Source organism: Lagopus muta, chromosome 1 (assembly GCF_023343835.1).
Source record: "Lagopus muta isolate bLagMut1 chromosome 1, bLagMut1 primary, whole genome shotgun sequence".
Classification (NCBI taxonomy): domain Eukaryota; kingdom Metazoa; phylum Chordata; class Aves; order Galliformes; family Phasianidae; genus Lagopus; species Lagopus muta.
Genome location: NC_064433.1, coordinates 29,606,659 through 29,633,712, shown reverse-complemented (window position 1 = coordinate 29,633,712; position 27,054 = coordinate 29,606,659). Strand labels below are relative to the sequence as shown.

The following is a 27,054-nucleotide window of genomic DNA, read 5'->3' as shown; positions in this document are numbered from 1 at the left end:
TGACAATAAAAGATAAGCTGCACTGCAAAGAACTACCTGCACCTACGCACACATTGTGCTTTCTATCAGCACTTCTTAATCCTGTCATAGCATCCTGCTGCCTCCCTGGCTCCTCAAAGCCCAGGCAAGAAGCAGATGACATAAGCAAGAGTTAGCAAATTCACAGTGACTCCTGCTTTATCAGCAAGAACACACAGTCAGTATACACATTCATCATGCATTTTACCTTACCAGATGAAGACTCCTTCTGAATTTATATTGTAAATTTGTACCTTTGTTTTCTACTTTAGCTTTCAGTTACCACTATTCCTCTCAGCTCACTCACTGCTAATGGTCAGCAAGTGGATGGATGAACATTTCTGTACACACCCCTATTGAGGACAATTTCTACAACTTTCACTGACTAACACAAACTGATGTGGACATTCAGCTAGCAGGTTACATCCAGCTGACTGTTTTGCATTACTCTAACAAGTGGCAACTAGCCCTTTCATCAAACAAAGTCACTGATTTCTTACGAAAGGCCAGGGCCACAAGATACGTCATTTGATTAAATCAGATGAAAGCACTGTTTTACACAAAATATTAATTTTAAAAAGCACACCCTGTTCCTTTGAGCACTTCCAAAAGAGACATGCAGACTATGAACATCATGTTTCAGCTACTATCACAAGGGCAGTGTGCAAAGGGCAATTTTACAACACAAAATCTAGGAACAAGCAGGGAACAAGTCAATGTCTGATGTAGGAACAGTGCAGCACCCTCTGCTCGTAGCAAGTCTGCAGCATAGCATGGACTTCAGGATACTGGCATATTACATTATACTGCTACTCCGCTTTAACTAAGCAACACTGGGCCAAAAACATCTGTATACCATGTTACTGGAAGACTAAGTATTATCATACATGTCTTACTTCTAGAACTCAGCAGTAGCAGAATACTGCTTGGCCATTACAGTTCCAAAGATATTTCAAAAATAGCTCCACTTAACAAAGATTTTACTTACCAGACAAGCAAGTCTGTCAAGCAGCGAACCATTGGGCATGTATTCATACACCAAACAGGGCTGAGCACCATCACTTGAGAAACCAAGCAATTCTACTAGATTTTCATGTTTACACCTAAAGCAAAACAATTCCATTCAGAAATGCTCTGCAAATCTCCTAACATTTGTGATCCCCAATCCCACACTCCAGCCTCTCACTCACAGGTACCAGCCATGTTTCTGCAGCAGTACTTACACGTAAACTGCTTGTGATATGCATGAAACATTCTCACTTAAGCTGGAAATTTAAGTTACACTGATAAAACAAAAAATAGGGACCACAGTGACTAAGGTGTTATCTGCCAACTTCAGACTCTCAGAAAATGTTACAGTGACATTTATGGTCCTGTACTTACTTTGCCATAATTTCTATTTCTTGATCAAATTGCTGTTTCAAATCCTGTGCACTCACATCAACCACCTACAAAGAGAGTACTTGACATCAATATTGCTGGATGTATTAAAATGCATGATTGCTCACAAAAAAATTAAATTGTAAGCCTTTTTTTTAGTTAGTTACACATAACAACTGCTTAATTGTTTATCAGATTTTTTTTTTGTCTTTGAGTTCAGTTTAAAAATAAGTATCAGAACATGATTTTTAGTTTTTCGTATCACGTAACATCATATTATTGGAGTAATCAATACAGTTTCAGCAGTCACCAAGTTACCATAGCAGGCTTGGCTTAGACCCTTAAGACTATCTGATTCCAACCCCCTGCCCTGGGCAGGGCTGCCACTCACCAGACCAGGCTGCCCAGGGTCCCATCCAACCTGGCCTTGAGCACCTCCAGGGATGGGGCACCCAAAGGCTCCCTGGGCAGCTTGTGCCAATGCCTCACCTCCCTCACAGCAAAGAATTTATTCTGATCTAAACCCACCCTCATCCTATCACTACATGCACATGTAAAAAGTCCCTCTTCAGCTTTCCTTATGCCCTCTTCAGGTACAAGAATGTCACTGTATAATATCCTCAAAGCCTTCCCTTCTCCAAGCTGAATAAGGCCAGCTCCCTTAGTCTGTCTTCATAGGAGAGGTGTTCCATCTCTCTGATGCTGATCATCTCTGTGGCCCCCTCTAGACCCATTCCAACAGACCCACATCCTATTGCTGGGCAGCCCAGATCTGGATGCAGCACTGCATGAGGGGCTCACAGAAGCAGTGGAGGAATACAGTCACGTTCTTCACACTGATAGTTACTCTTCTTATGATGCAGCCCAGGACACAGTCGGCTCTCCAGGCTGTGAGTGCAGACTGGCAGTTTATGCTGTGGTTCAACCAGAACCCTTCTCCTCAGGGCTGCTATCAATTCATTTTATATCCAGCCTGTATTTGTGTATTTTATTTCACAGCAGTTTTCTATTAATAGCACTCACTAGTTATAAAATATGTTATTCACAGAAAACAGCTATTACAAAGACTAAAATTATATGGTAATGCCTATCACCCAAAGCACCATGCCACAGAAATTAGAAGGGAAACCTCTTCTGCCCTTCTTGTGTGCAGGGGGAAGAGGGGAACAAAGGGAGCACCCAGCTCCTTCTAAGGACTGTCTGAGCTACTGCAAGAACTATGGAAATGCAAAATTTCACCTCTGGTCACTGTGACAGCTCACACCACCCACAGGACTACAGGACAATGTTCTTGAACCCAACCCATATTTAACATGGTGATACTTTCTGGAAATGTATTACTCAACTCTTCATAGATGATCAAGTCTATACTATCAAGAACAACGTTATTAACTGGAAAAATGCTGAGGACAACTCACAGCAGCAAGTTTCTTGACAGCCACATTTCTGCCATTGATGTAGCCTTTGAACACAATGCCAAAGCCACCTTCCCCCAGCTTATTTCCTCCAGCTGATTCTGGTCGTTCATCAAAATTATTTGTAACACTTTCCAAGTCGTGAAAGCGAAAATTGTGGAAATCTAGAAGACACAATTGACATTTAGCACAGAACCACATTTTCACTCAAATAACAAGTGTATTAAATAGATCCTCTACTTGCTACAACACAAATCTTGACACATTGGAACCTTATTTTCAGAGATGATGAAGATACCATTAAAAAAAATGCAAATACATACATGTAATCAGCTATGCATAACTTTCTTCTCAGATAGTGTGTAGCAGCCTTCTGACCATATACATACATTTTAATTAATGCTCATAATACAGGTAAAATAAACTAAACATGAAGCAGATCACAGAGAAAGCCAAACACTGTGTCAGATGTAAAGATATATACACCACGTTTCTGGCAACAAAAGTTGAAATGCAGTGGACAAATTATATACTAGATTACTTTCTTCAGTCAACTTTTTTCCAAATTTCTTAGTCATTTCTGATAACTAAACTTCAAAGCATAAAGTGCAAAACAGTCTACAAAATCAGTACTGAAAGAAAGTAACAGAATTACATATAGAATAAACCAAATTACAATTTCAAAGCAGCACAGTATTACAGGTGTTGGAAGAGACCTCTGGAGTTCATCTAGTCCAACCCTCTGCTAAAGTGGGTTCCCTACAGTCAACTGCTCAGGAGAGCATCCAGATGGGTATTGAACAACTCCTGAGAAGGAGACTCCACAACCTCTCCCCAGTTTTTCCCCATGTTCAGATGGAACTTATTGTGTTCCTGTTTGTGCCCACTGCTCCTTTTCTGTCACCATACACAGCCAAAAAGAGCCCAGCTCCACATGCTCAAGAGCTGCCCATTAGATACTTAGAAGGACTGATAAGATCCCTTCTTAGTCTTCTCCAGACTGAACAGGCATCTCAGCCTTTCCTCATAAGGAAGACACTTCAGGCCCTTCAAAGGGCCTTTTTGGCCCTTTGCTAGACTATCTCTAGAAGTTTCCTGTCTTTCTTGAAGTAGGGAGCCCAGAACTGGACACAGTGTTCCAGATGTGGCCTTACCAGGACAGAGTAAAGGGGGAGAATCCTCTCCCTCCACTGCTGGCCACACTTTGTAACATGCCCCAGGATACCACTGGCCTTTTTGGCCACAAGGGTACACTGCTGGCTCATGGCCAACCTGCCGTCCATCAGAACATGCTGGTCCATCTCTGCAGAGCTCCTTTCCAGCAGGGCAGCCCCTAACCTGTACAGATGCATGTGGTTATTCATCCCCAGGTGCAGGACTCTACACTTACCCACTAGTGTGGCTACATAATATCTCATTTTCTGGTGTCTTATTTGCATAGGCTGTATTCACGGTCACAGAGAACAAGATTGAAAAGCAAAAAAGCACAAAGACACAAATAGTCATTACTCCAATGCATCCCTAGGACTTATTTCACACAGGTGAAGGTCAGATCAGCAAAAAACATTTTAACAAACTAAGCACCCACCTGTGTTACTAGACTGCGCGTTGCTGTTTTCTTGACTTAAACATGGAGGGACTGAAGGTTGCTTCTCTGTATTCTGAGACAAAACAGGCTTTACAGATGTTACTTCTTTTTCCTGTATAGGCTGTTGCTTCTCATGTACAGGCAAAGTTTCCTGTGAAGAAAGAGGTAATGTAACTTCTTGTGCCATCCCGACAGCTTCTGAAAATGGAATTTAGAAAAAATGTTAACCAGATTAGAAATCAGAGAACATAAATAACATTATGCCAGTGTTTACTAAGGTTATATTCTTCCACCACATGTAAACTGTAGGGCTTTTATTTAAACTTGGAAAATTGTAGTCCACTTCATTAAAACTCTTATTGTAAATAATGTAAGATATATCCTCTTTTGATTATTTTCACCTAACCTTTTCTGATTGTCCAGTTACTGTGAAGGTCACCAGCATCATACAGATATGGGAACACAGCACAGAATACATACAGGTGACAGTTACCTGGAAGCAAAAGACTTGCTGGTGCCAGAAACTGGTTCCTAATCAGCAGATCCACAAGGTCACCAACTGTACAATTTGTTGTTCCCCAGTCATAAAGCAATTCACATGTGGGACTCTTTCCCATTTGCACAAATGCTTCAAATCTCCTTAAAAAGAAAAAACAAAGCTAACTTTGAAAAGAAAAGTAACATGGAGAACCACAAAGAAGGGAGCGTGATTAATGGTAAATAAAAAGACACAAAACTCACCACGTAATGAATCGTACTTCAGCAGTACAGAAGTACTGCTACATACAGACATACAAAAAACGCAACTACAACTCCCCATACACAAAATAACACCAAAGAAATGCAGACTTGGGTAAAAGTACACATTCTACATTTGTCCACAGCAAATAGCCTGTGGGGCTTATTCGGATTTCCTCAGTCAGTTCTCTGTGGCTCTCATAGAACCGTTTGAGTTGGAACGGACTCTCATAGACCATCCACAGACCTGCCCTGCCCTGAACAGGGACACCCACGGCCAGAGCAGGCTGCTCAGCGCCATGCCCAGCCTGACACCGAATGTCTCCGCAGATGAGACGTCTCCCCTCATTACGTCTGACACCATTTCCCCTCGTCCTATCACCACAGACCCCGCTGAAGAGCCGGTCCCCTCCTTTCTCACAGCCCCTTCAGACACCGACAGGCTGTCCTCAGATCTCCCCGCAGCCTTCTCCTCTCCAGGCTGAACAGCCGCAGCTCTCTCAGCCTGGCAAGACAAGTCTCGCTTATGTCAAAAGCAAACTAGAGAAGAACTACGAGAGTTCCGTCAGGAAGCACCGTGTGAGATATGTTCTGAGCACTGCTGTGCACGCAGGCTGCCCAGGCACACGCGTTAGACACAGGGATGCCAATCCAGCAGCAGTGAACGCGGTTACGTCACGGGACGGCCACGCCAGACCTGATGTGCGCCTGGCTGTATCTGCTCTCTCCGGCCTGGTCGGTGATGGCCGCGGCCAGCCGCTTCCAGCCCTCCTGCGGGTCGAGGAGGTCGGCCAGCCGTCTCAGCAGCCCGTAACGCAGGCTGCGGACGTACGTGGAGGCGGTGACCGGCTGGCTCATGGCGAGGCCTGGAACCGCCGACGGCCGGGGCGAAGCCACAGGTAGGTAGCCGGAACTCGATCCCCTTGCCGGGGCTGCCGGCCGGCCCCCAGCTCCCGCCGTTCTTCCGGGACGGCACGGCAGCACTTCCCTGTTTCGAAGCCTTGACGCAACCTCCGCACCGCGAAGGCAGCGCTTCCTCCCGCTTCCTGCAGCGAGGAGGGCCCGCCCTCCCGCAGCGCGCCACAGCCGGCAGGCGAGGTTGGTGGGGGGGGCGGGTGCAGCTCTTCGCGGCCGTTCCCCCTCTCCCGGACGAGGTAGCGGTGGCCGGGGGGGGGGGGTCGGTACTAGCGGCGCCCCCTGGCGGCCGCTATGGGAGCCGGGGCGGCTGTGCCTGCAGTCAGCAGTAGGGGGATGATTTCCCTCCGTTTTCTGTTTTCCCTCTTAAAAAAAAATAAATAAATAAATTAGTGTTGTTATTAATTTTTTCTCCTCTCGCAGCGGCGGGCAGGGGAGTCATGCTGCGCACCCTCAGTTACGTGACCGATCATACCGGCTTCCGCGGGACGATCAAGAAGGCGCCCGCTGACTTCGTGGTGAGGGAGCTGGAGCTGCCGCAGCGCCCCGCGGCGCCCCGGGACGTCAGCCCGCCGCAGCCCGACCTGCCAGCAGGGAGTCCGCCCGCTGCCTCCGCCACAGCCAGCGCCGGGGCTGGGGGCGCGGTGGTGCCTGCCCGCCGTGACCCTGTGTCATACCCTGAGCAGAGCCGCTGTGCTGGGGGCGTGAAATCCGGCCCGGAGGCAGCCGCTCTGTTGGATTCCCTTTTGGGAAAGCCCGCGAGTGAAAGGCTTACTAAATTTGCTTGTGATCTGAAGGAGGCGTGGGACTCGGAAAGGGGTTGTGATGTCGGTGCCGGGGAATTCTCTTTGGGAGCCGTGGTGGATAAGAGAGATCGGGCCGATTTGCACGGCGCCATCAGGCAGAGATTCCCCTTCTTGGTCACTGTGACAAAGGATAACGAAATGGTTGTGAAAGGAAACGCTGACTACAGAGAACTCTGTCAGCTAGTGACTGAAAAGGAAACAAGCGATTTCTTTAAATTTTTAGACGCCAAGCTGGAAAATTCCACCTTTTCTTTTGAGCCTGATGGAAATAAGGAGCACAGAAAAAAGGTTCACCACTTCATCAATAAAAAATTTGGGAAAATTTTAGAAACAAAGTCTTTTACTGTGGAAGATGTCAGTTGTAAGCCAAATATGTCAATAATGGTGAGGTTTAGAGAGAAAAGTTGCTCCAGAAAGAGGTCTGCTGATGGTTTCCAGATAAAACAAGATCTTTATACAGGTAAACATTACATTTTTAGTGGAAGTGTGGGGGTACTGTGGTGTTCTGCAGTAATATCATCAGAATCATTTTAGAATGGTCAGTATGGGCCAGTATGTGGATTTAAGAAGATGTGTTCAGATGTTGGGCAGCTTAGTGAGTTCAGATTTGATTTTATAATCTCATTTCTTAAGGGCATTGCTAGCATGAAGTCAGGTTACTGGAATTGCATTGCATTTGATCAGGTACCACTCTGAAAGCCAGCAGGGGGGTTTTATTGTTTTCACTTTGTTTATTGTGTCTTTATTCTTTTAATACTGAAAATGTCCTCTTTCCTTTAGTTTTGTGGAGTGGGAGTTGTCTCTGCAGTTGTGATGCTGTTATGGTTTGAAAGGAAGAACCTGATATCAGCCATGGCAGAGCACCTGTATGACATAGAAGTGCAAATTTCTAATAACTCTGGGATGATTGTTTCAGCTTTCACCCTTCAGAAAGAAAATCTAGAGACACTGGAAGCAATCAGCTGCTTGGCTGCTGAACTTGGAGTTCTTCCCTCAGACTTCAGTTACACGGGCATCAAAGATAAGAAGGCTATTACGTACCAAATGATGGTTGTGAAGAAGGTTACTCCTGAGAGGTACTGACAATCGGGGTAGCACTGTTCTAATTTGCTATTAAGTACCAAGCTGCTGCAAGGTTCCTAATGCTGTGTCTTTCCCTCCTCCTGTATTAGACCACAGTGGCAATGGCTTTAATGTTTTGTGGCTTCTGGGTACATACAGTGTAGCACTGAAGTCCCCCAGTGGAAATTTAAAGAAAAATTTTCTTGTCATACTATGAATATACAATATTATGTATCCTTCTAATTCATGATCATGTGATCCACTTCTTAATTTAAGTTCATCTGCTAGCTGGAAGAGAGAGGAAACCTATACAAAACCCAACAGTTTTGTCTTGTGATCCACAGACAACAACGTAACTTACAGAGAATAAAAACAAACAAGCAAAATTACCTTTAAAGTAAATAACTGCATTTGTACTTTGGACAGATGTTTATTTTGAGTGTTGAATATCAACTTCTATTATATTGTGCATCACAGAAACATGAGTCTAAGTAAAGAAGATGTCAGCATGCATGAGGATAGAAATACATTCTGGATAACTTGCTGATAACACAAGATGTTCTCATTTTTTGCCAACTTAGCGGGTAAAAAATAAGTATTAAAGTTCTGCAGTTGCAGTAAAAAAAGTTGCTGGTGTAAGAACCACAACTTATTTCTTCCTCAACTTTAACTTTCAAATAAAAGAAACTGGAATTTATGCTTTCAGGGTTCAATACTAATTCAAACAACTATCAATAGTAAAATTCCATTGCAAACTAGGCCATTTGTTCAAGAGAATTAGCAAAATGGTTGCTTCCAAGCTGCTGGTTAATCAGGAAAAATGATTTACTGAAGTGTTAACATGTTGTTTAAAATGTAAACTGAAAGTTTCCCTTGAATTTAATTACTTTCTTATATATAAGAACAGAGAGATTGAGTGGATGCTTTAAAGGGCAAATACTTGAGCCGTCAGCTGCATTTCCAATTACAAGCATGTGCAAGCATGCTCAGAGAATTGGTGTTCTGAGTTTGTTTCTTTAAGACTTAACAAGAGCAAGCAAATTGTTTTGGAGACTGCTAGAGTGGCAGACATTGCTTTTTCCTTTTTCTTTCTTTTTCTCCTCTTTTATTCTCTTTTTCTTCTCTCATCTCCTGTTCTCTTTTCATGAGAAGCAAATTTCTAGGACTTCTAACTTCTTTGTTCAATAAAAAGAATAAAATTCACTTTGGGTGCCTTGAGAATGTTCAGTGAATTGCTTAATTCCCATACCTGTCAAGCTACAAAACATAACTGAAGCAAATAGTCTGAAGATATTTATGGACTGCAGCTAAATCTTTAGACTATCTCTAAGTTTGAGTTTACTTTCTCTGTTTTAAATCTCTTTTGAATTCTATTAAATCTTTTTAATTCTAGTGCAAAGGTGAAGAAGACATTCTATTACAAGTTGTATAGCTTTAATTGCAGGTGGCTCATATTTTCTCCCAATTATTTATACAGGTTGAAAGACATTGAAAGCAAACTGGAAAAAAAGGGCATGAGAATACACAACATACATTCAGCACACCAGCATCTTAGACTTGGTCAGCTGAAAGGCAATCACTTTGATATAGTTGTGAGAGATCTCAAACACCACAGTCATGATTCTCCCGTAGATCTGAAAGAAAGAATATCTGAAGCAATGGAAAATATTGAGGTAAAAAGCCACTTGGCTGCAATAAAGAGCAGGGTTGTAATGGCAGAGTAACAGCAATATTTCCTTCCTTGTGATACTTTTTTTGCTATTTTATGGCTTTCTTGCATTACTCAAGGAACTGGGAGCAAAGCTGCATCCTGAAAGGTGACCACGTGCGCATTCATTCTGTGTTATGGATCTCAGTCCTTAATGTGGTCAGAAAGACAGATGGGATGTTTGGTAGTAAATGAGTATTGATATATGGGCTGTCGTGGTACAGATCTAAGGCCAACCAAAGTGCTGTGTTTTACAGTAAAAAAATACACATGTCAACTGCTTGCCTTTTTTGTCACGTAAACAAAATACGGGGGCTTGGGGGAAAAAAATATGTATGTAATTTCCATGACATAAATACATCTGAAATGCCTTTAGAAGACAAAGAAGGTTCTCTGAAATTCTGTGGATTTTGAGTGTAGACCCACCCTGAAGAAAACCTCATCATCAGGCATTCTTAAATCACTGAGAAGTATAGAAGAAAGTCATGAAAAAGAAAAAAGTTTAGGTGTTTCCTATGGCAGTAATTTTCTTAACCTTTCTTTCTAAGCAGCAACTGCTACACAGATTAAGGTGATAAATCCTGAAATAAGGACTTCAACAAAAACTATCCAGTGTGCAAAAACGAAATAAATGATATGTGCAGTGGAAAATTTTGGAGATTAGTTTTACTACTGAAAAAAAGAACACACAACCAAGTGGTTCTTTAATGCTCTTCTGTCTTCTACATCTCCCTTTTTTTTTGTTTCGCTGTTTGGGAAAATGAACAGAAATTCCTTTGGTGTCCTGCTTTCTTAGAGTTAACCTATTGATCAGATGGTGAATGACAGAAATGGCATCTGTATTGATCCAAAATAAGGATTTTTCATCCTCCATGGAAACAAAATCGCATGATGGTCCTAGGGGAATCCAAAACAAGGTTAGATAATTTGAATTGACTTTCTGCCCCATGAATATTTATTAGTTGGGTTTTTTTTTTGTTTTAAAAAAGGGTAGAGGTCACATGGCTGTGATTTTACTGCCCTCGTGTGACTTACCACTCATCAGGAGATTTGAAGTCCTAGTTAGCAGAAATGCTTACTCTTGCTCTTTACTATGTTAATAATCATGCAAACAATCTCATGAGAAAGAGGATGAGTATTTTAAGGAAAAAATACCCAACAGCTGCTACTGTTCATTACATCTGCTATGCTTCATTTGCTTCAGTAGAGGTTTTATTTATTAGAGATTCGGCACATAGAAAGAGCTCAATTACTTTGACTTGAACTGTGGTAGTGCTTATAATAATTACACAGAAATTGTCTTGTTTCATTTACCAATTTTTTATAAAAGGAAGAGTAAGTCTTCACTGTCTTTTTAGATGTTTCTAACTCAACAGTTAAAATGTTGTAATGAAACAGGAGTTAAGAGTTATTTGTTATTTCTAATTAAAAAAAAGCAGTGTATGTGTTTTGGATATAAATACAAAAGTTTGTGTGTTGAATGCTCAATCTCACTAATGGTATCCATTATTTTGATGTTTTTAAAATATTCATTCTCTCTAATTCTAGGCAAAAGGTTTTGTGAATTATTATGGACCTCAGCGGTTCGGACAAGGACAGAATGTTCAGACAGATCTAATAGGATTGGCTCTACTGAATGAAAAAATGGTATTTTCACTGTGTGATTTAAATACTTACTGTCAAGTTCATTTCATGTTATAGTTGCCATATCTGGTGCTCAGTGCTGACCTTCCCAGTAAGCAATTTCACTTGCGAGATGAACCCATATGTGTGCTGGAAGTAGTTGCCAAATCAGTTTTGAATCAGTTTTGAACCTTCATTCTGAATTAGAAAAATCTGTTTTAATCAGCAGGTGTAGCTGTAAGCTGTTCAGGAATTGATTCTTCTGTCTGTAGTGTGATTGTCATCATGCCTCTTCTCAAGGAAGTGGTTGCATTCTTACAAAGGTTGAACACTAAAATGAAGCTATATTTATGTACAGTGCTTATCTGGGGTACTTCTTGTCTCCTAACCTATGAACTCTTTATCCCACTGGAGGTCTATAGTGTTACAAATGTGGCAAGATACTACATAGGACCATACAAAAGGATTTGCTTTTTCAATACCATGCTGATTTATCTGCTGTATAGCAGAGACTTCTCCTTTTCATAATTCCTTGGCTACCTTGCCAAAATCTTAGTTCTAAGCAAATGTTCCCTGTAAACTAAGGAGACCTAACTTGTTAAGTAATCATTTGCAAGATGAGAGTCATATACTTTTCAGTGTATGTAGCTTAGTGTTTGGCCCATGTTTAAAACAGAATCAGACTCTTAAAAGTCAGATGAATACTTGAGTATTCTCTTCTTCTAATCTTGTTTTGATTCTGAGAAATCTGGAAAATTTATCCTGCAAATAGAGGGGGAATCTGACATTTTGCATGTTAATATTAGGAGTTCAAACCATGTATCAATTCCTGCAGAGTAATGATGTAAGTATCTAGTCTTAACTCAGTTACTTTTGAATTTAAAACATGCAGAAACTACTATTTGTATTTAAAATGTACCAATACACACTTGCACAATTCAGTACAGAGGAGGAGAAGAATAAAATGTTAATAAAACAGATAAACAGAGATGGACACAGGTTGATTTTTACAGCAGCAAATTGATTCTCTCCTGGTGTTGCAAGTAGCAGGGGTTAGCTTAATGTTTTCCCAGTTACTGACCCATTCCCAGTGTCAGATCAGTATAAAAGCAGTTGTTGCCTCTCTGTATGACACTATGGGAAGTGCTGTGTCTGTGTTACATGAAACATGCTGGAGAGAAAGAAGAAGGAATCTTCCAGCTCAGTATAGAATGATGGCACAGATTTGTATGCATTGTTGTCTGTTTTGTTGAGAAATGGTTATTTTTAAATGCAATAAATGTAAATTATGTTTTTTAAAGGTGAAAGCTGTAAAATTATTCTTCACACCTGAAGATACCGATGACCCTGTAAATAATGCCAAAAGATACTTTCTTCAAACTGGTAAGGCCACTTAAACTGTCTATAAATCTATTCATTGTAGGTGCCATGAGGGAATGAAGTGTTGCTGCTCGGAGTGACACTTTGTATTTTGCTGCCTCTATACCACTTATAGCTTATTCCAAGGGACTCATTAGAATTTCATATCTAATTTGTGAAAATAAGATCAAAGTCAGGCCTAAGATGTGCAAAACAGTGGAATATTACTGTATTTCAGGTGCAAGACAGTGCAGAAACCAATGCTCTATGGCAGCGCAATGCTGGAAAAGACTGTGATCATTTATTTTTGAAGCAATTTTGGCCTGCTTCAGCCTGTTTTCTTTTGAAATATAATTTTTCCTCTCTTAATTTAAAAAGAACTATGGAGAATGAGGCATGTAACTCACATTCAGCACTTAACATGGTTGGGCATCTAATTTTCAGAATTTTCTATATTAATCTTATGTCTTGTTTTTTGCATCTTTAGGCCTGGCTTTTATGTCTTTTCAATTATGTGTTTTCTTCCATGCTTTCCCATGATCCACATTCTTAGTTTTTTTATCTGAATTCAACAAAATATACCAAAGACACAGTGTGCTAAGTGCTAAGTAAAATGCTCTTTATCATACTGTTGTTATCATTCAACTTAACTTTCCCTGCAAAACTAGAAATTTTGAATTGCTCTTGACTAAAGATGCTTGAACTTCGGAAATCTTCAAGTTAGCCTGCATATCATTATACATGGTAGAACAGCTACATTGTATAGCTTCAAGAGGCACAGATACTGTTCATTGCACAGATGAGGTGATTATTCTGTGCCTTATACTGCTATATGGTGTACTGAAAGACATTGGTGCAGACTCTGAAAACAGCAGCGTGCCTTTTCCTAAAAGCAAAAGGTAAAAGGCTGTGCAATGGCTCCTTCAAATAATCACTATTTAGAAGAAAAATTAAACAGGAAAAATATGCAAAATGTAAACATTTAAACATTTAGATAATATAGTACAAATAGGATTACATATAATTTCATCGTGGTTGAGGCTCAGACCTGAAAATCAGCATAAAGAGGTTATCTTCATTTTTTTTTCTGACCTATTTAATCTGTTTAAGTGTGTTTTTCTTTTCCTGACAGGAAGTATTAGAAAAATCAATGATAACTTATGTGGTTATTTTTGTTTATCTCAGAAGATGCAAAGGGGACACTCGCAATGCTGCCAGAATTTAAAGTGAGAGAGAAGATGCTGTTACGTGCTTTACATCGCTACGGTGTAAATCAAGAAGGCTGTACTAAAGGATGGCTCAGTATTCCTCATTCAATGCGCATATTCTACGTCCATGCTTATTGCAGTCAGGTATGGAATGAAGCAACATCATACAGGCTGAAGACTTACGGTTCCAAAGTTGTTGAGGGTGATCTGGTCTTCTCAGAAGAAAATGACGAAAGCCTTTCCCTGAATGACAAGGTGAGTTTTTTACGAAGTAGTTCTTGTAAAGAAAAATTTGCTTAATATTTTTGTATTCATTTACTTGAATACATTCAGGTGTCAGACAGTAATCGAGTGCTTTCATTTTGATTTGTCCATTTAAATACTTAGTGACAAAGGTGAAAAAAGTAAGCATTTCAATTTTGGATTACCACCAGTGGATATATGTTCTAGATGCATTTTAATAGCCCTTATCTATTTTGACCATTTGTTTTATTCAACGGAGGAGGAGAAACAGAATGGCAAAGTTGATGTAAGAACTTAGCCTGCATGGTGTCTGATGCTCTTCTGAGGACCTTACTGGGGAAAACCTTCAGGGTGAACCTATATTCATAGAATCATACAATGGTTTGGGTCATAAGAGCCCATTAAGATCACCTAGTTCCAACCCCCTGCTATAGGCAGGGACACCTCCCTTGAGACCAGGTTGCTCAAAGCCCCACCAAGCCTGGCCTTGTATGCTTCCACGGAGGGTGTATTAACAACTTCTCTGGGCAGCCTGCCTCAGTGTCTCACCACTCTCACAGTGAAGAATGTCTTCCTAATATCTAGTCTAAATCTGCTCTTTTCCAGTTTAAAACCATTTGCCCTCATCCTGTTGCTACTGTTATCAGTCAGTGTAGATCTCAGTCTTGTTCTCAAGGTTAGACCTTACTATTCTTCCTGTGGAGGCATTTAACTTTCTCCTAATTATCAGGTAAAACATAGAATTTAGCAGTGTTGTATCTCATTTCTTGAGTGGAAATTCTTATAGATACGAAGCAAGAGTACTTCAAAGAGCACTGAACAATTTCCAGTCTCTGAAAAGAGTAACTGTTTCCATTGTGATTTTTCTTCAATAATATTTTTGGGAAAAGATGTTAATAAACCAAGTAGGAAAAACAGAGCTGCCAAGTATAATACTAAGTTACTGAATTTAATATATAATCCTATTTATTGTAATACATTCCAATTCATTTTTTTCCTTGTGATGATGTTAACACAAAATTGTAGCTGACTTTACATTAAGCATCTGTACTGTTTTTAGATTGAAATAGATTATTTGCCCTTACAGTAGTCAAATAACATCAAAATCCTTTAAAATTTTAGGAGTTCAGTGTGTGATTCCTATGATAATCTGTATGATTTATTTCAAGAAAGTTCGTTTTTCTTAACATCTCTTTACGTGTATTGTCAGGTTCATGTTGTCACTGCTCTGGAAGAGTCAGCTAACAAATACTCTATACACCAAGTAAGTCTGTATGAAAAATTCTGTGTTGTTGATTTCTATTTGATTGAAAGTTTTGTTTTTAAAATAATATGATAAAATTAACTGGTGCAGTCTCATTTCCTACCAGAATGCATACTGAAGAAAACATGTGTGAACTAACGTGCACTCTGAAAACAAAGAGAAGGAAGAGTACTTACTTTGTAATGGAAGTTAGTACAATGTCATTTGCAGTATGGTCATACTCTTCTTGGACTTGAATGTAAATACTTTGAAATTTTTTTAGTCTATTTCTGGGAAAAATGCTCAGGGGTAACTGACGTAATTTTTGAAGATTCAGAGCATCATGAAGTCATACATATGCAACTTAATGTCTTCTTTGCTGTGCCTTTCCCAGCAAATTAGGTAATTCATGTTAGTGTTCTTCTAGTTCATTTTAGAAATCATTACACATTTATTATTTTGTTCTGCCTTTCTCTTAAATTACATCCAAGATACCTGCCTTGCACAGTTGTTTTTAGAAAAAGTAGCTGCCTTTTAACTATTTCAGGCCCCAAGCACCTTTAAAATTGTAATCATATTTTTTAAAGGGAAATCACTGAGCTTTATTTGTTTATTTATGTATTATTTTTTAAAGGTTGTTCTTCCAATGGTGGGCCATAGCATCAAGTATCCAAGTAATAGAGTTGGGCAGTGGTACCGTGAAAGACTTTCTAAGGATGAGCTGCAGATGTGCAAATTCCGAGTGCCTGCATTGCAGCTGAACATACCTGGGTGCTACAGACACGTCTTGAAAAACGTTCAGAATCTTTCCTATTTTTTGGAAGGCAGTGAAGAAGGAAACAAAGTTGAAGACAACCATCTGAATGAGTCAAAAGTAGCTCTTCATGTATCATTTGACCTTGATCCTTCATGCTATGCAACAGTCTGTCTCAGAGAAATAATGAAATGTGACTTTTAAGATTTCAGTTAATGAAAGACTGCAGGAATTTTATACCAGTGCTTATATTTTTGTATAATGCAAAAAAAAGAAAAATAAAAAAATCACAGTTTCAAACCAGGAACAGCAAAAATTAATAGATTGAGATTCATATTGACTGGGGAAGAAAACCACTGGAGTCCCAGTTGCAGAAACATTCCAAACCCTGAATGCAAATCTAGAGTAAAAAATGCAAAGCTGTGTGTCATGTCAAACAGGTTTAACAGAACTTAAACTGTGGGCTGCAAGCACAAATTTCACACTTGCACAGACATCCAGCTTGCAGTTATGACCTGGAAACATGTTTGCAGCAAATAGACATGTCTTTTATTTCACAGTTATTTTTTAAAAGCTGGTTGATACTAAATATTTGGGGACACTGAATAGCAATTATGTCACAAGTTGTAACCTACAGGAATCAGCCAAGAAGCTGCTGTACTGAGATTCACTGAATTTGTTTTGTTTTCATTGCATTCACGTGCCAAGTATTAAAGGTAGAAGTCCTGAACCACGAGTAGCAGATTACCTGGCACACTGTCAGTCATTTGAATACTACAGTTTAAATTAATGCTGATGATTCCAGGACTAAGTTGTACATAACTTTCTAGATAGTGCTTATTCAAGTAAGCTCAGTAAGATGAGGTGTGTGATTAATAAATTGCAAAAGGGTTCATAGTAAAAACCAAACACTGATTTATTATTTATAGGGAGGAGATTCTATTCCTATTACTGTAAGGTCTTATGGTGACAAAGACTTTTTAATGGAACCACTTCTGGGAAAAAAACCCACAAACTCTTATATTCTTTTTAATATATTTAAAAAGTTAACTGTGATAAAATTGAGTGCATTTGTGGACAAAGGAAGAGCAAAGAATGTAATTTACCTTGACGTTTTAAGGCTATTCTTGCAGCAAAGGTCAGAGGTATTTTCTAGATGAGTTTACAAATGAGATAAAACAAAAAAGTGGTTGGAGGAGGTTAGAATAGTGGTTAATGGATCATATCCTAATTGGAGTGAATACCCTAGGGGTCTCTCCTGGGCTCTGTGCTATTTGGTGACTTTGTCAGTGACCTGGAAGGGGGCATGGAGTTCACCTTCAACAAGTTTGCAGTTCACACCAACATAAAGGAACAAAGGGAAATACTGGGGAATCTGTCTTCTAGGGGGACGTAGACATGTTGGAGGAATGTACCAACAGGAACCTTACAGGAGTTAAAGAGGAGAAATGCAAAGTGCTACCCCTGGGAAGAAAGCACCCCTGCAGCAGGCCAGGCTGGAGTGCAGCAGCTATGTGGGAGCAGCAGTGAGCAGCTCAGCATGGGTCAGCCATTTGTCCTGGCAGCAAAGGCCTCCAGCAATCTCCTGAACTCTGTTAGCAAGGACAGAGCCAATAAATCAAAGGAAAGATCTAATTTCTGCACATTAGATCACATTTAATTCCTGTGCTCAGCTTTTATCTCCAGTGCAACCAAAAATGAGTTTAATGAAAAACTCCCAAGCTAGTTGGGGACTGAGCATTTGTCCTTGGAGGAGAGGCTGAAGGAGCTGGGCTTCCTCAAGCTGGAGAGAAGACAGGTTTGGGGTGGGGCTGGGGAGCCAGCAGCAGCTCCCACTGCCTGTGGGGAGGTTAGCAAGAAGATGGCACCTGGCTTCACAGTGGTGCTTGGTAGGAGGAGACATAAACAGGCATAAACTGAAATGTTCAGCCAGGTTATAAGGAAATACTTTTTTTCTGTATAAGGACAGTGGGGGCAGTGGAACAGTCTGTGCAGTCTTCAACCAAGGAGATTTCCACAGCCCAACAGAGCAAACCGGTCTGATCTCAGATGTGACCCTGCTTGGCCTAGAGAGCAGAGATCACTTCCAGCCTCAATTACCCTGCTATTCTAAGCAGAGTGGTGTGTCTATTCTAGCTGTAGATGGCAGCATGACTTAAAAGTAGGACGGAGATCTCAACCCATTTTTACAGAGAGAATTAATATCATGAGTTTTGTTTATGGCATCAGTCTTTCAGTTGTTGGAACAGTGAAGCAACGCAAATCTCCAAAGGTTGATAAACCACTTATTTATGCAACTTTTGTAGATATACAACTCTCATGATTTCAAAGCTTGCATAAAATTGTGTAGCAATGACAGATCTGGATATTTCACTGCTTTAAATAAGAGGATTATTCTGTAAGTCTGTGTAAGTCATTCAAAATGTGACCCTTAGCATTAGTATGGGAAAATAGGTTGTCATGCAAACAATAGCTGCAGAGCCACTGGGGGCAACTTGGAATGCTTGCTCTATTACAGTGCTTACATTACACCTCAGTTTTATGGTGTGCATCCAAACTGACTGAAAAATTCCATGGCACAAGCCAGCCAAGACAGCTTCGTTCCTGTCTTTGCTTTTCAGTATCACTTCTTCTGTCTTCCACCTGCACTTAAAAATACCATTCTTCATTCTGTAAAATTATTTTTAATTTTACAGAATCATTTTGCTACAGCGCTGCTCAAAAAGAGTTGTCAACACTCATGTATGAAAGTGCAGACAAGATGCTGCACGCAGTCACAGTAACCAGAAGAAAAAAACTGGCATTTTTTTTCTACATAATTCTACATAAACTACTGTGGTCTTTTTTCACGTAGCTCAAAACAGCCTTGAAAACTGCCTCATCACAAACAAGATTTGAATACGCAGCATTAAAAGTTGATCCTTGATTTGGAAAGATGTGAAAGGTCAGATTAAAACATTTTTGACTGAAGGCATTCTATTTAAAAATAAAAGATCAGAAGATGGAGCTAACAGAGTTCCTCTATAATCATTTTGGGCTCATTTGTCAGTACTACTATTGAACACTAAAAGAGCTAATCTTCTTAAGCAAATCATTCTTTCAGCAACTTTATGTGGAAGAGCTAATTATGTGTTTCGGTGGGTTAAATTCCTTTAAGATAAAAGTTCTAGTAGGAAAAAGTCAGGTTAGCTATTAGAGTGTTTATATGCTAAACATCCTGATTATTTCAGTGGGCACTTATTGCTAAATCATTCTCTAAATCTCACCAGCTTTTTGCAGGATTATGTACATGAACTGTTGAATTAAGGACTTTTGTGTGAGTGCAGTACTCAGCTTTTTAAGGCTAACCTACAGAAGTAATACAGCTGTGTCCCTGTGTTTGGAAAAGAAGATAATCACTGTGTACTGATCTGAGTTTAAGGAAAAGGTTGATGTCTTGGTGATCTCTCATCTTACTAAGTACTTGTATTGCCACCATCCTTTTCTGATAAGCCTCAAAGCACTTTGCTAATACTAATGAACACAGGTCTCTGACTCTGTTTCTAACAAAAGGGGTTTTAAGTTCAATAGCGAGTTGGTTTTTTCATTGGATGTGATAGGTAATCAAGCATTTGAATGGGAAAGAATGCAAATGTTCTTAAGCTGTGAAACCTTGTAACATTTAATTTCTTTTGAATTTGACGAGTATTATCCTCAATAAGAATATACAAATTTTCAGATTTTCCAAAATGAGATGGGTTAAAATTACATTCTTATCATAAAGACAACTCAGAAGCCAGGTAGATGTGTGAGTATTGGCCAAATCCATTTATCCAACCCCATTATCTCCTCTCTTAGTGTTGACATCTGTCAGCCGATGGTCTGATCTGCCGCACCCAGCTGATGAGCACAAACTCCTTTCTATTCCCTTGAACAATTTCTGCCCATTATAAAAGCTCAGGGAATCAAGCTGAGAAACTATTAACACTTTCTCTCAGTCCCCAGCCGTGCCTTCCAGCACATTGGTTCCTTTTTAATTTCTTTAAGATGAAGCTAAAAAGTGAGCTCCAGCTGCACACCGGGCCCACTTTACGTTCAGATAGAGGAACAAGGGTGAAAAACAGAAGTTGATAATTTGGGCAGCTTCAAACCCTGCACATGAGTGTGTTCCATTGTGAAGCCTAGACAACATTAAGTACAAAGTGAAAAAACTGAATCATTTTAAAGGTGGAGGGTCCTTAATACTCCAAATATATTCATCTGCTTCTGTTGCACCTAATAGCTTGTTCATGTGGCATTAGTCGAGCATGTCATGTTTGCAAAGAGGGCAGAATCAATGAAATCCTGTTTGCAGCATCAAGCAGAATTTTCTTCATTCCTCTTGGTGGAAGTCAGAATCTTGTATTATGGCAGTTGAAACGTGTTTTCAGCTTTTACACCAGTGCTTTCACCTGCCTAGGATAATGAGGTTTTTAATTAGCTTTAGAAATGATTGACTGAAATAAGCAAACAAAGATTGTATCTTTCAGAGCATTCCTGCAATTAGAAACTTAAAGCCAAGTCAGTTCTTTCCTGTAACTCATGAGTAAATCATAATTACTCAAGTACCCACTACTTCTATCCTGTGATGTATATGCCTTTGACAGATCTCTCATTTTTCACCTCTTCAACAATATATAGCTTACGTTTATATAATTATATAGCTTAAATATTTTCTCCATCATGAAATAGCTGCATAAAATGCGCATTGTAATTACCAGTAATCTGAAGTTGAGTGGAAGACATGAGAAATACATTGAAGAGGGCAAGATGTGTTACAATATTTTAAAATGCTCTTTGGATGTGAATAATCTTGGTTTGGGTCTGTACTCTGCCTACTGCAAAGTGATAAACTGAATCCAGATTATATCATAATCTCTGAACCGCTACTGCAGCCAATGCAAGTTACTGTTCATGAAGGGAATGACCAAGTTTGGCATTTGAAACAAAAAGTAAGAATCAATTGCTTGAAATTTGAATTTGGGAGACAAAAGGCCAAGTTCTGATCCAGATGGAAAAGACTTGGAATTCATGTGCTGTATTCACCAGATCATTCTACAATATGCAGCTGGCACAGCTATAGGCCCACTGTTAATACTTTAGGTCCTAGCAGTAAGATATCAGAAAGACTGTCCATGTGAATCCTCCTCCAGAAAAGTTTTGGGATGAGAAAATCAGGAGATATTTAGTTCATTTTCTACGTACACAGCAGCAGAACTGAGATAAGGTGGGAACCCCTTGAGGATGTGCATGTGCTAAGCAGGAAATTTGAGAGTGTTGATAATAATGCAACTACTGCTGAAAAGCCAGTACTCAAGAGGCAACATCTCATAGAAAATCAAGCTAAGCATTCAGTTGTCAAATATTAGGTCTGTAAGTTTGGGGTTAACAGTATCAGTTAAGAGTGCAGCTTTTTAGTCCTAAATTTATACCTAAAGATCTGATATAATATGACTGCAAACCACAACTGCCTTAGCCATGGAGGAAATAACCATCACTTAACAGCAGCAACACAGAGTCATGGACTGTGTGCTTGTGATACAGCCCAGACAACAAACCAACCTCCCATTGAGGTGATACAAGCACCACTTCCCTCATGTGGGCAGAAATTATGAGGAAGGCGAAGCCTGCCTCCACTCTAACCTGCCAGAGTTCATCTGATGGTTTGTAAAGTCAGGCATTTTTGTTCATTTTGTCTGATGTCTTTCCTGGCATACCTAGCCTGGCTGACAGCCATCCCATGACGGCAGCTAAAAAGAATGATGGTGTTTTCTTGAGATAAAAGGTGTTTCAGAAAAGAGGCAAGGGGATCTTGTGCTAGGAGTAAGAACATGTCAGCCTCCTCAGCCAGTCCAGCCCAGCCAGGCCACAGCAGGGCTCCAGCTCCCCACAGTCCTGCCCTGCCCAGCCCAGCTGTGGGTGCTGCTCAGTCAGTCCCACTGTCAGGCCTTTTGACCAGCCCAGTCTCAGCTCTCCCCCAGGAGATGTCCAGTGCTGGGGCTGGGGCTATCCCAGTGCCTCCAGCTCCCCTGCCATTGGCTGGGGTGGGAGAAGCCTCCAGTGGCATGGTGCCTGACAGCTATAGCATTATCTCCTTTATAAAACATCAATGGCACCTGGTGCCAACAGACCACAGAATTTCCAATAGCTTCCTTTGAAAAGCGACTTTTTTTCTACACCTTGCAAATAATGCTTCTTCACTAAATGGCTGCCAAATCACTGAACTGAGTTACTCCAAAAAATACTGGAAAAAAACAGGGTAGAATTTACTACCTTGCATGGGCTGTGAGCCCTGGCAGGACTCTTGATACAGATACTGCTTATCTCCTACCAGTGTTTCCAAAACAAAGAGTAGATTTCTGTTTCACAACATTTTCACAGAAGCACACACTCAAGTACTTCAGCAATGTCTCAAGTAGACCATTAGTTTCTTATTCTCCCAGAATATATTCTAGAATATCACTGAAAATTAGCTCTCACCTATCTGCTTTTCCCAAGGAGAAAAGCAAAGAAAACCAGCAATATACTTCAAATTAAAATCTCTCTCAACAATAGAGAGTTCTGCACCTCTTGTTTACTCAGGTTGCCACAACCAGGCTGAGTGAATACATCTTGTGGTGGATCAAGCAATACAAATTCATTGCCTCTATTATCTAAGTGGAGAATAAACATTGGGGTGGATACTTTTCATGACTGATTAACAGAATGGTGATGAGGAGATGATTTGGGAGGCTGGTATGACTGCACTGTCAGAAGGAACTATTGACACGATTGATCCTTTGCAGAGCCATGTTGGGAAAGGCAGGAATTCCAGGAGAGAGACGGCCTAAGAAGGAAGCAGCTCTTGTAAAAGAGTGGTATTGGAAAGTGAAGAATATGAAAAGAGAATGTCAGTAAGATAATAAGAGAATTACATCTTCTTAGGTAAATTGGCATAGGCATATTTAACTCAATATTTCTCTACATACACATGCCAGATCGGCATCTGGCTTGTACTGACTCACTATTGTCTTTGCTTGAGAGAAGAAAGCCAGCTTCTGAAACAGCAATTGTGTCAAAAGCTGTGGTAAGAGTAATGGAATCAACAGTGCTTAACAGTACTTGAAAAGATGGGATAACTGCTGGAAACACTAGGTATTGTGGAAAGTAAATGCTAATGGACTTGATCTGATACTGCCTTGCAATTTATGGGGGCATTTGTCCCTACTCCAGAGAAGATGAGATCAGAGTTTTGCAGCAGTGTCACGGCAGGGTGAGTTACCATGCACATCTGAAACGTGCTTAGAGGCACTGTGGTGGTTGGCTTCAAACACTTCGGGTCAGATCCTTGTCAGCATGACTGACAAGAGCCAGTTGAGATAATACAGGGTATATATAGCACAGAGGGGTGTGGGCTGTCAGACACCATGGTGATGAAAGGAACAGTTTAAAATAGAAGAAAATCTAATGGAAAAAAAACATGATTTTGGTCTATCTCACTATAAGTGAAGCCTCAATATCATTATTTTATTCCTAGTTTCAAATGGGCCCTAAGTTTGTACTTCATGCCACTTGTTTTCGGAAGTAACAAAAATTGTTTTCCACAGCTGCTTTTTAGTACTTTTAACCAGTAAATAGGGGAAAAGGAATTAATCACAGCCTTGTCCCTCTTCTCCTCCCTACACAATGCATGGTATTTTACTCTCTTTTATTTTATTCTGAGTTCTTCATTTCAGCTTCAACATTTCCTCTTTCTTACATGCTGAGAAGTGTCTTCCCTTTATGAGGCAACAAGTCACTTACGCCCATTTCTCATGTCTTTGGTATAGTAAGAGCTGCATAAAGCAATACTGCAGGGCAGAGGTTCAGAAAGCTCCTGCCTCATTTCCTTACCAAGCTCAGCCCTTCAACACTTGAGATGTCTCCAATCTTGGCTCAGTGGTGAGTGTTGGACAGAGAAAGAAGAGATCTGGCAGCACCCAGAGCTTGTCCTACCCAAATTTATACAACAAAAACCTTAACAAACAAGAAAAATAAGATCACAGAAGGCTGATTCTGTGATCTTCTGATTAGTTCTAGCAAAGCAGCTGGCCTACAGGTGAAACTTGCTTTTTCTCTCAGGGCCTTTTAGATGCTGATTGTGTTCAGGAATTGTAAAGTGACTTGTCATCTTCAAAGGGCAGGTTTGTCGAGTGCTTTTAGGGCTTAGTTGAGCACACAGGTAATGTGCTATGCATGTGAGTGGGAAAACTTTTCATCCTTGAAAGTTTCTTCCTCCTGCTCCGTATATTAAAGCAATGCAGATGTGGAAGGTAAATCCCTTACTGTGTGGGTTGACTGTATTTTATGCTGTGGCCTCTTAAGCTAGCAGCAGGAAAGGATATTAAAGATATATCAAATATTTTTCCTTTGTGAAATACAATCTTTACATTTTAATACAATTTTCTTCCAGTGTTGTAATCCTGAGAAAGGATTCATGAAAAGAACAGATTAGCATTTCTACTGTCAGGGCTTCAGCTGCCTTCTGAACCACTATTTACTGGTCCCTTTTATGTTCTCCATTGGGGAAGGTATGAGCAGTTTGTTGTGCCTTCTAACATTCTTGTTTTCAGACAGACAAATCGTGCAGGTGAAACAACAATCCACAGCTCCGTTTATTATCAGCATAATTGTCATCTGAGGTAGAAACATCACAAGAAATTTGATTCTAGACTTTATGTTGCTTCTAGGCAGATCTCCAGACTGTCATATTTTTAATGAGCGAGCAAAGAATAAAACAGCTTTTGTGCTGAGGTTCTTGATGTAAGACCATCTTGTGGCTGTTGAGGAATGCTGAGATAAAATCAGAGCCAGACAAATTCATCAAAAGTACGCACGTGGAAAGGGCCCTGAGTTGTACATAGCACGGGACCTGACCACCAAAAGGTTACGTGGGAGGCTCATTTAGGCATGAAGCACACTGAAGCAAGGTGTTCAGTCAGAAGAATTGCTGCTTTCCAGAGAAGACCATGGAGGAGAAAATGTGAAAATAATAAGTGTCACATTGCTAGTGTTCCATGTTCTAAAAAGTACACTGAGGTGTGCTTACTGTAATATAATTTGAGATGCATTCCTGATTTCTGGAATATCAAATTGACACAGTTTATATGAATCAGATTCCAAAAGAGTCTGCACACACAGATGCACACAAACATGTATGCTTCTGAAAACCTCTCTGCCCGTTTCTGGTTCCCTGGAAGACCAGAGGCAGAAAGACTTTTGCAGGGTTCTCTGTAGGCTCCTTCATGGCAAAATCTCTGCACTGGATCCCCAGGTTTATGTGTAGCTGCTTATTTCAGCTGCATACAGATTGTTTTTCCACTGAGTAGAATGATTTGCACTGCAGTGGGTAATAGGAGCTAGAAAATGGGCAGTTGGCTGCAGTTATTACATTTTCATGGTTTATCTACCATTAAAAGCAGTTAAATAGAATTAAAAATCTCTATTAATGAACTGTAAAAGAAATATGTTGCTTTGCAGTGCTCACAGTTAGCAACTGTGCAACTTCATTTGTGGATGTAAATTCTGTATCTGTATTTTCTTCCGCAATAGATTGTATAGTTTAGTAGGGCTTGCTGGATTGTTGTGGTATATTGTAGTATTGGGATCGTCAGGATACGTGAAAAAGTGACTTTAAGGACCTTATATATGATATAATTTATGCAATAATGGGCAATTTTCCAGGGCAAAAACCTGGGAAGAATCTAAAGAAATTCAAGACAAAATAGTGAACACTTTTTTAAAGCAGAGGCGTTGCTGGTAGTTCAGAACTGTTTCTGCCCAGAAGCACAACACAAAGCTGGTTGCAGAGAGTCCCTAAAGGGGAAGTTGGATGTTCCATGTATTTAAGAGTGGAGCCAACCCCTTTCACCCAGTGTGGATGGATTAGAAGTGCTGTGAGCCAAACACACGGTGGGACCATCCACTCCCAGATGCCCCAAGGGTGGCTTTTCTGAGCAGTGTGTCCTCAGCTGAGCTGCAGAAGAGAACAGCCAGTGATGTGGGCAGCCCAGGCGGGGCTTTCCCAGCCCTGAGCCTGCTCTTATCCTTCCTGTAAGGAGCTGATCTGTACACATAATTTGGGATTCCACATTAAAGAGTGTTTTGGGTTTGAGTGGCTTTTCTTGGAAGCTTAGGAAATTACTGCCTAGAAAGCACATTAAAAGAATATTGTGTTTGCAAGTGGAAACATACTGAAGCTCAGATTCCCTGCGCAACCTTAATTCAATCTTCAGTGTCTCTGTTATTATACAGCCCTTTATTAATTATTTTTCCCACAGGAAAATGTGAAGAATGGATCGAGTTCTGAGGAAGACTAAGAAATGCGCAGTGAAAGAGTCTTTGTCTTGTGATCTCTACTTATGGTGGAGCAGTCTATAGAGAAAGGAAAAATGGTCTTTTGTTTTAGGCAGCTGAATACAGAATTGTAAAATGTGGAACTGCAGCAGTTGAGTGTTGTGGAATTAGATGATGTCCTTGCCTCCAGCGCAGAATTGCTGTGTTGTACTTGTCAAGGCTTTCTCCCAAAGGCTTTTTACAAATGTGTCTTCCCTTTTGACAGAAGCTCTCATGAAACTGTGGAACCTCATCTGCAAAGTGAATTGCAGTTGAAAGCAATGACACCTTCTTCATGCTGAAAATTGAACTGTGAGCATCAGCTCAGGCGCCTTAAGTCAGTGGAGATATTTTCCTTTAATTTCTGCTCCCCCAGCTGGAGATAAATGATTCTCTCTCTTTCTGAAGTTTTTTTGTGAAAAATTATTTATAGTTTGTGAGTAATGGATGCTACTATAAGATAATGAAATGTCCATGAGGAAATCAATAAACCTCTTCAGAGAGGAGTTTGAACTCCTTCATGGAGCCTACAGAAGTACACTGAATGCTGAGTGCCAAAGGGCATTTTCTGTAGCTGTCTGCCTGGTATTTATGGCTGCTCTGTCCCCTGAGTGAAACGTAGA

General features: G+C 40.3%; 2 protein-coding genes across 7 annotated transcripts in view; one reads left to right on the top strand and one right to left on the bottom strand.

The window, feature by feature from the left end:
• Nucleotides 1-5,997, bottom strand: part of IRAK4 (interleukin 1 receptor associated kinase 4) — a 13,383-nt gene extending 7,386 nt beyond the window's left edge. The window contains exons 1-6 of one of the 3 annotated variants that reach the window (XM_048934893.1): nucleotides 5,837-5,997; nucleotides 4,895-5,040; nucleotides 4,402-4,599; nucleotides 2,817-2,977; nucleotides 1,402-1,466; nucleotides 1,007-1,121 (exon numbers count right to left, since the gene is read on the bottom strand). In XM_048934893.1, coding sequence (XP_048790850.1) covers nucleotides 1,007-1,121; nucleotides 1,402-1,466; nucleotides 2,817-2,977; nucleotides 4,402-4,599; nucleotides 4,895-5,040; nucleotides 5,837-5,997 — 846 coding nt within the window. Of the gene's footprint in view, nucleotides 1-1,006; nucleotides 1,122-1,401; nucleotides 1,467-2,816; nucleotides 2,978-4,401; nucleotides 4,600-4,894; nucleotides 5,041-5,142; nucleotides 5,241-5,528; nucleotides 5,626-5,836 lie in introns of those variants that run through there. The other 2 variants (XM_048934884.1, XM_048934874.1) reach the window with 2 other exon arrangements.
• On the top strand, nucleotides 5,926-27,054 carry PUS7L (pseudouridine synthase 7 like). 4 transcript variants are annotated; one of them, XM_048934830.1, is made up of 9 exons: nucleotides 5,926-6,038; nucleotides 6,478-7,320; nucleotides 7,777-7,936; nucleotides 9,400-9,595; nucleotides 11,179-11,277; nucleotides 12,555-12,636; nucleotides 13,798-14,075; nucleotides 15,274-15,327; nucleotides 15,941-27,054. In XM_048934830.1, the coding sequence occupies exons 1-9, from the start codon at nucleotides 5,996-5,998 to the stop codon at nucleotides 16,262-16,264; spliced, it is 2,079 nt and encodes a 692-aa protein (XP_048790787.1). In that variant the 5' UTR covers nucleotides 5,926-5,995; the 3' UTR covers nucleotides 16,265-27,054. The 4 variants fall into 4 exon arrangements, with proteins under 4 accessions (XP_048790787.1, XP_048790797.1, XP_048790807.1 ...); XM_048934840.1 differs by lacking the exon at nucleotides 5,926-6,038 and adding an exon at nucleotides 6,141-6,237; XM_048934850.1 differs by lacking the exon at nucleotides 5,926-6,038 and adding an exon at nucleotides 6,209-6,293.

Bases quoted from the DNA above. Each gene is read 5' to 3' on its own strand.
- PUS7L (XM_048934830.1), top strand. From the start codon at position 5,996: ATGGCGAGGCCTGGAACCGCCGACGGCCGGGGCGAAGCCACAG. The intron at 11,278-12,554 runs GTATTTTCACTG...TGTTTTTTAAAG, and splicing joins CTCTACTGAATGAAAAAATG to GTGAAAGCTGTAAAATTATT. The intron at 12,637-13,797 runs GTAAGGCCACTT...TGTTTATCTCAG, and splicing joins AAGATACTTTCTTCAAACTG to AAGATGCAAAGGGGACACTC.